The sequence below is a fragment of the Rhincodon typus genome, chromosome 5, assembly GCF_021869965.1.
Source record: "Rhincodon typus isolate 14 chromosome 5, sRhiTyp1.1, whole genome shotgun sequence".
In the NCBI taxonomy this organism is placed as follows: domain Eukaryota; kingdom Metazoa; phylum Chordata; class Chondrichthyes; order Orectolobiformes; family Rhincodontidae; genus Rhincodon; species Rhincodon typus.
The window spans coordinates 107,860,346-107,868,878 of NC_063336.1; the positions used below are offsets into that span (position 1 = coordinate 107,860,346).

Consider the following 8,533-nt stretch of genomic DNA (forward strand, 5'->3'; position numbering starts at 1 on the left):
GCCCCCTTGACCTGTCCGTCCTCCCTGGACTGACCTATCCCCTTCCTAACTCCCCACCTACACTCACCTTTACTGGCTCCATCCCCGCCTCTTCGACCTGTTTGTTTCATCTCCACCTATCTTCTCCTTTATCCATCTTCTATCCACCTCCCACTCTCTCCCTATTTATTTCAGAACCCCCTTCCCCTCCCCCTTTTCTGATGAAGGGTCTAGGCCCGAAACGTCAGCCTCTCTGCTCCTATGATGCTGCTTGGCCTGCTGTGTTCATCCAGCCCTGCACCTTGTTGTCTGGTTTTCTTCAGGCATTAGGTTTTGTTCTTAACTCGAGACCAAGACAGCTTCAAGAGATCCAGAAGACTTCTGACTATCGCATTCACACCCAAAAAAATGTTCAGCCACCTGCGAAGTCAATCACATAGTTATTGTCAGACAAAGGGTCTTTGTCATCACCAGTCCACAGACCAATCAGTTACTTACTGTTGACTGAATCTCCAGTTCATCTGCAACTAAACTTCCCCCACTTGTTAAACAAATAACAATGTAAACAGCACTTAAAATGTAGCAAGTGCAGCAATCCCTTCCACATTCCTTGGCTTTTAAAATTGTCCTTTTCCTATTTCATGCCTAATCAAAAATAGCATTTTGGTCAACCATACCTATCTGTCTTCTACGCTTCTGTTAATTAACCTGCTGTACGTCACCCCTCATTCTCAACTCCAAAATGGTCCCCTTTCCTGCCAATGAGTCTCCAAATGAAATGTATTTCATGTTTTGATAAACTATTTGACAGGGGTCAGGGGATTTTTTCTCTTGAGAATCCTTGGCTAATCCTGACCCTGTTTTTGTTATTTAAATAGTTATTTAAAGCTATGCCAAGTCCTTCTTTTCAGTCCTAACACACAGAATTGAGCTAGTTCTTCCTTCATAATTTCTCCCTTAGACTTGATTAGTTAATTCAGTAGAAACCAAAGATGAATCAGCAGCCCACTTCATTTTACATTGGTAACATTCTTTCTTTATTGGTCAGTGCATTGAGTATAGGAGTTGGGAGGTCATATTGCGGCTGTACAAGACATTGGTTCGGCCACTTTTGGAGTATTGCGTGCAATTCTAGTCTCCCTTCCATAGGAAGGGTTCAGAAAAGATTTACAAGGATGTTGCCAGGGTTGGAGGGTTTGTACGATAGGGAGAGGTTGAATAGGCTGGAGCTATTTTCCCTGGAGTGTCGGAGGCTGAGGGGTGACCTTTATAGAGGTTTATAAAATCATGAGGGGCATGGATAGGATGAAGAGGCAAAGTCTTTTCCCCAGGGTTTGGGAGTCCAGAACTAAAGGGAATAAGTTTAAGGTGAGAGGGGAAAGATATGAAAGGGGCCTAAGGAGCAATTTTTTCACCCAGAGTGAGGTACGTTTATGCAAAGAGCTGCCAGAGGAAGTGGTGAAGGCATCTGGATGGGTATATGAATAGGCAGGATTTAGAGGGATATGGGCCAAATGCTGGCAAATGGGATTCGATTTATATAAGACAAGTGGTCGGCATGGACAAGTTGGCCCGAAGAGTGTGTTTCTGTGCTGTATATCTCAATGACTCTATTTGAATGCAGTTACCCTTAAACCAGACTAGGTCATGTTACCATTTCAAATCATAGCATAAGGCAGATAGGGATGGTACACAATGCATATTATGGCTCTGCATGACATGATACAAAGGGCACTTTGGTGTTAACCTTCAAACTGTACTTATTCTTTTAAACAGGCTTACAGAAAAGGATAGTACAGATCTGGAACTACCTTCCCCATGCTTAGTTGTTTGATGTTTTCTGAAACCAGTTGTGTTTCTTGGCTAAAGAAATTAAGGAATAAAGAACAAAGACACTAAAATGGAAGTGAAATTTTTAAAAAAAGTAGCTGTGATCTAACTGAGTGGTGAAACAGGCTCAAGGAATTTAATAGACTGTACTGTGACAGTGAAAATTAACATTATTTTTCCAAGTTTAGCTCCTTGCAAATGTGTAAATCAGTTTGATCTTTCCTCAGCTATTGGATCTGATGGTATGTGTTGTCAGAGCAGGGAAGTAAAAGAATGGCATGGATGCAGGTCCACAAAGGGAGTGAACAAGGGTAAGTGTTGTAAATTTAGACATTATTGAACCCAAATTCTATAACTAAAACTGCTGAAGTGCTCCAGTTTTGAATGTTGAGTGCAGCCTCAACATTTGTTTCTTTAAAGAAATGTTTGCTTCAATTAAGTTGGTTCATTTAAAAAAAACCTTAGTACAACTTCCGAAAAACAACCTTTTTCCAATGTTGTTCAGCTGGGGACTATTGGATTGGACTAGGGTGGGCAAGGTCAGAAATCACACAGTTATAGTCCAACAGGTTTATTTGAACACAAGTTTTCAGAGCCTGAAGAAGGAGTGAGGCTTCGAAAATTTGTGTTTCCACGTAAACCCATTGGACTATAACCTGGTGTCGTGTGATTTATGACATTGTTTGGTAAAATTTATAGTGATGGAAGAGATTCAGTAATTTGGTCATTCATGTGGAGTTGTATTGAATTGTATAAGCTCTAATGTAGCGCCATATTTTAAATGTACAGAAAGCTGGCACTGATCAATGAAATAGTTGTGCAGCAAGTAGCTACACTGCTAATACTTGAGAACGTATTTGAGGATTACCTACATTTATAATGAATGCTTAACAACATGGGTCAAATCAGAATCTCAAAAAGGTCATTACCTGGCCTATGTGTTTCTAGCATTTTCTGGTTTTTTTTTTTGTGACTTCTGAAATTCACTGTTTTGTCTATTATGCTTTGTAATTTTCCCTGTGAAAACTTATGAATTCTTTACCAGCTCGTGTTAATTAAGAGATTTAAATTTTCCATTAGTAAAAGCTTTTATTAATTTTCAATTGAGGTTTGAAATGTAATTGAACAGTGTTTCTGGATGTTGACATTTGTCTTATTCTCTTTACAAATAGGCAAATATTACTATGAAGTACATTGCCATGACCAAGGCTTGTGTAGAATTGGTTGGTCTACCTCACAGGCAGCGCTTGATTTGGGTAAGATAATTGACCTGAATATCTTTTCCTGGGCTTGCATCAGGACTAAATTGATTGTCTTTGACGGTTATTGCTGAACTGCTAAATAAGAAGTGCATGTCCATGTTTTAGAATGTTCCGTTTTATCCACGTAAAATTCTGTGGAAGTCATAGCTATTTTTAAGCACTACTGTACTCTTTCATAATGAGTAGTATGAGTATTGAATTCATGTTCTTTTGCTGTAGCACTCAGGTAGTATAAATAAGTTTGAAAAGATTCCTACTTTCTTAATTGTTAACCGAGCTTGCTCAGCACATAAACTAACCTGATATCATTGATATAGTCCCTTTGAAGGAAGCCAATCCCTGTCATCCACCTTGAGCACTCACTTCACCTGCTACTGGTGCATAATGTCCACAAAAAGGCATTACAGGAATTTGCTAGCACTTCTTTGAGATCACCTTTTAAACATGTATGAGAACTCCAACTATCTGCAAGTATTGTCATCAGCAGCATTGTCTCTTCAACACTGGAACAAAACCCTGTACTTCCTACCTGATGGCAGAATACTACACCACCTGGACTGTGGTGTTTGGGAAACGTATCTCACCACCATCTCTCAAAGGGAATTTAGGGATGGGCAATAAGTGCTGGTTTTGCCATTAACCCTCATGCCTCATTTTTTTTTTTTTTTTTGAAAAATGTTTGAGAGTTTCACTGTCTAGGATCCCCTTTCATTGTACTTGTACAATAGTGGTAAGAGTTGTGCTGACTCAAGCACCAAACTATTTCTTTTCCAAGATGGTGTTTGCTTAATTGTGGAAATGGTGACGGAGTGATGTTGTCATTGGACTAGTTAATTAGAGAGCAAGGATAATGTTCTAGGTTTGAATCCTACCATGGCAGATAGTGAAATTTGATTACAATTAAGATATCTGGAATTAAAACCTGCTTTAATGGTGACTATGATTGTTGCAAAAGTCCATCTGATTCACTGCAATTCTTTAAGGCAGAAAACTTTGTCATCCTCAACTGGTCTCGTCTACATGTGACTTCAGATTCCCTTTCATGTGGTTTACTCTTAAATGCCCTCTGTAATGGCATTTGCCTAAATTTGGCAAGTCACTCAGTTGGTATTTAACTCCTACAAAATCCGATAAAACAAATTAGACCAAGATTAAAGGCTATAATAAAAATTCTCTGCTTAAAGAGCAATGTTAAGTTTAAATTCAGTGACTTTGCCTATATAGGCATCAGGTGACACAGGTTTCCTGACATTGGAACTGCTTTCACCATATGATCCAGTCACCCATTTTCATGAGCTTGCTGCCACATGCTCAGTCACCTCCTTCCCACACCAGATTTCCAACTTCTTTTGGACCTGCTACCAGACTCTGTGATGGTAGGACTAATACAAACTGTCTTTTGTGAGACCACCTATGGTGTTCCAATAAATCATGTTCTATCCGAGCAATGATCTATTGTGTCCCTGACTGTTCCTGCATTACAATATTGACTATGCTTGAAAAGTGCTGCATTGGTTACAGAGCTTTGAAACATCTAGTGGTTATGAAGAATGTGTTGTATAAATGCAACGTTTTTTTTTTTCTTAAAAATTCCCTTGTGTGTCATTCCTTCTTCTAGTGACAAATCATTCGTCCCATATGTACCAGGTCTGTCATGTTTATTTTCAGGTTCCTAATTTTTTTTCTTCAGCCAGTGATTCAACGTATGCTTTTAATTTTTGCCTGTACCTAGTTGTCCTTGAGAAAGTGGTAGTGAGCTGCCTTCTTGATCTGCTCCAGTCAATGTGCTATAGATAGACCCACAATGCCCTTAAGGAATTCCAGGATTTTGACTCAGCGACAGTGAAGGAACAATGATATATTTCCAAGTCAGGACAGTGAGTGGCTTTAAGGGAAAATTGCAAGTAAGGTGTTCCATGTATCTGCTGCCCTTGTCTTTTAGATGGTAAGGGTCATGGGTTTGGAAGATGCTGTCCAAGGACCTCTGGTGAATTTCTGGAATGCATCTTGTAACTCGTACACACTGCTGCTTATGGATGTCGTGCCAATCAAGCAGGCTGCCTTCTCCTGGATGGTATTAAGCTTCTTGAATTGTTGTTGGTGGTGCACCCATCCAGGCAAGTGGGGAGTATTCCATTACAATCCTGACATATACACCTTGTAGATGGTGGACAGGCTTTGGGGGAGTCAGGAGGTGAGTTACTAGCTAAAGTGTTCCTCGCCTCTAACCTGCGCTTGTAATCACTGCATTTATATGGCAAGTCCAGTTGAGTTTCTGGTCAACGGTAACCCCCTCAGGATGTTAATAATGGGATTCACTGAATGTAGCATCATTGAATATGAACCTGCAGTGGTTAGATTGTCTCTTCTTGTAGATGAGCATTCATAGAATCATAGATCATAGAAACCGTACAGTGTGGAAACAGGCCCTTCAGCCCAACAAGTCCACACTGACCATCTGAGACCAACCAGACCCATCCCCGTATGACCCACCTGATCTGCACATCCCTGAACACTACGGGGAATTTAGCATGGCCAACCCACCTAGCCTGCACATCGTTGGACTGTGGGAGGAAACCGGAGCACCTGAAGGAAACCCAGGCAGACACTGGGAGAATGTGCAAACTCCACACAGACAGTCGCCGGAGGGTGGAATCGAATCCAGGTCCCTGGCGCTGAGGCAGCAGTGCTAACCACTGAGTCACTGTGCTGCCTTACCTGGCATTTGTATGGTGCGAATGTTAGTTGCCATTAGTCAGCCCAACCTGGATACTGTCCAGATCTTGTTGCATTTAAATGTGGACTTCTTCTATTTAAGATGGTTTTTTTAATCTTCACCATTGTTAGTGCTTTTATATGGTAAAAAAATTTGAGTAATCATGAATAATTTGTAAGACTAATGCAAATAGAGCAACTAATATTTTCCTTATTCCCAGTAAATGTTTGGTAGACATTTGGATTCAGCCGGTTTGGATCCAGAAGATCATACTTCTGGAGCAAGTGGTACTTGAAACTCGACCTTCTGACCCAGTGTCAGGGACACTACTACTGCACCATGAGGCCCTACTAAATATTTTATAACCTTTCCTTGATTATCCAGAGACTTATTCCTAGGGTGGAGGTAGCTATTATGAGGGAGCATTGTTTTAAAGTGAGTGGAGGTAGATATAGAGGAGACGTCAGAGGTAGGTTCTTTACTCAGTGGTAGCTGCGTTGAATGCATTGCCAGAGAAGGGTAGTGGAGTCGGCCTTATTAGGGGCATTTATGCGTCTATTAGATAGGCTTATGGATGATAGTATAAGGTAGGGGTGGAGGTTAGGTAGACTTTAGATTTAGTGTAAAAATTCGGCACAATATCGTGGGCCGAAGGGCCTGTACTGTGCTGTACTGTTCTATGTTCTATCCTTCATGATTTGGCACTTCTCTGATTTCACGTAACTGAAAATGACTTTCTCATTGCTTCCACACTAATCTACAATCCTGTTTTTCTTTATCCTCTTGGCTAATTATAATTTGTCAATTCTGATCACTTTCAAAAAATGTACTAAGCAATGGCAGAGATAATCTGTGTTAGATCAGTTATAAATTGGTGAAAGTCTAATCTACTATAGTCTGATTCTTGCATCATTATATTTGCTCATAAAAATTCAAAAACCTTTGGACATAAGTTAAATCTGGGAATATCTTTAAGCAATCAGTGGGAATCTTTGCTCAATGCAAGAAGATTAAATGATCACCTACAGTGGCATTGAAGTTTATTCATGGGTTTGATATGATACGTATAGAGGAGATGTTTCCAATTGTGAAGGAGGCAAAAACAAGGACCCCTAATTACAGGACAGTCATCAGTTAAATTGAGGTGATTCTCTGTGTTCTGATTTATAAATACCCTTGATTTAACAGCTGATCTCTTTTTCTGGGGAATTCTGCATAGGTACTGACAAATTTGGCTTTGGATTTGGTGGCACTGGAAAGAAGTCCCATTGCAAACAGTTTGACAGCTACGGAGAGGTACATGCACTTTGATAATCCTTGTTATTACAATGAAAGTTGAATGTAATTCAGCATGGTGTGACTTTGTTTGTACATTACAGTTCTGTTCATGACTCTTTCCATGTTATTTTATAACTTTTTTTTTCAGGAATTTACCATGCATGATACCATTGGATGCTACATTGATCTTGACAAAGGAGATGTAAAGTTTTCAAAAAATGGTAAGCTTTCCCCAAAATGTTCTGCATTAGCTGCTCTTAATTCAAATGTGCTGGTTTAAAAGGGAATGTTAGTCTCTGGTGTAAGGTTTTTTTGGTTTCTATATTTATCCTACTGTTCAGTTTCACTAATCATTAACTTTTCATAATTTGGATGAATGTGACTGGCCATCTCTCATAATTAAACTTGTACGTTTACAAGTATATATTTGGATGATTTGACTGCTAATTTCTTTTCTTCCCCCTCATTCCCTTCCTAACCCTATCCCTCATTCCCTTTATATCTATGAAGGAGATTTGTGAATGGACAAGTATTGTAAGAGTCTCTATAGTGTAATGGCTAAAACTTAATGGATGACACAAGCCATTTGCTTTAACACAGATCATTTGATGCTCTCCGGTTATATCTCACTTGTAAAATAACTATTTATTGTTTATAAGAGTTTGTTTTTTTTCCCCAGGGAAAGACCTTGGTCGTGCCTTTGATATTCCTGCACACTTAAAGAACCAAGCCTTCTTTGCTGCTTGTGTTTTAAAGGTAATTTTCTCCATCATTTGAGTCAAATGTTATAACTAGCAAGTAGTCCTGATAACTAAAAATCTTTGTTATTGCATCCTAGAATGCTGAGCTTAAATTTAACTTTGGTGAGGAAGAATTCAAGTTCCCTCCAAAAGATGGTTTTACAGCACTAGACAAAGCTATCGATGGCCATGTTGTAAAGTCACCACATACTGGTACGTTAGAAGTAACGCCTTGAATCGGTTAACTCCTTAAAGTAATTCAGAAAATTAAAATGGTAGGTGATCTTTTTGCAATCCATTAATCTATGTTGGTAGACAAACAGGAGGCTGAAAGAACACAGCAAGCCAGGCAGCATCTGGAGGAAAGGAGAAGTCAATGTTTCGGGTATTACCCTTCTTCAGGACTGATTCTAGCATCTGCAGTTTTTTTTGTCTCTAACCAAATCTATGTTAGTAATCCAGTTGATAAAGCTTTGATAAATATATTCCTAATACCACCAGTTAGGCCATTTGGAAAGGGAGTTAGGAGTTTGTGACAGTTTGGTTAGGATAGTTGAATATAGCTGAAAATAAAATTTCAAAAATGATGTTCCATTAATATCCTGACATTACAGGAATATCATGGAACTGAAGAAGATATAAAGACAGTAAGCTATCCTGCCATCTGCCATTCCTATCTGGTCTAATCTACATGTGACTCCAGATTCACACCAATGTGGTTGACTCTT

At 39.4% G+C, this 8,533-nt stretch overlaps 1 protein-coding gene across 2 annotated transcripts in view; it reads left to right on the forward strand.

Moving 5' to 3' along the window:
- ddx1 (DEAD (Asp-Glu-Ala-Asp) box helicase 1) overlaps positions 1–8,533 on the forward strand; it is a 132,179-nt gene that overhangs the window by 7,504 nt on the left and 116,142 nt on the right. For both annotated transcript variants that reach the window (XM_020515426.2, XM_048596470.1), the window contains exons 7-12: positions 2,037–2,120; positions 2,982–3,065; positions 7,007–7,083; positions 7,214–7,286; positions 7,745–7,821; positions 7,904–8,018. In XM_020515426.2, coding sequence (XP_020371015.2) covers positions 2,037–2,120; positions 2,982–3,065; positions 7,007–7,083; positions 7,214–7,286; positions 7,745–7,821; positions 7,904–8,018 — 510 coding nt within the window. The remainder of the gene's footprint in view (positions 1–2,036; positions 2,121–2,981; positions 3,066–7,006; positions 7,084–7,213; positions 7,287–7,744; positions 7,822–7,903; positions 8,019–8,533) is intronic.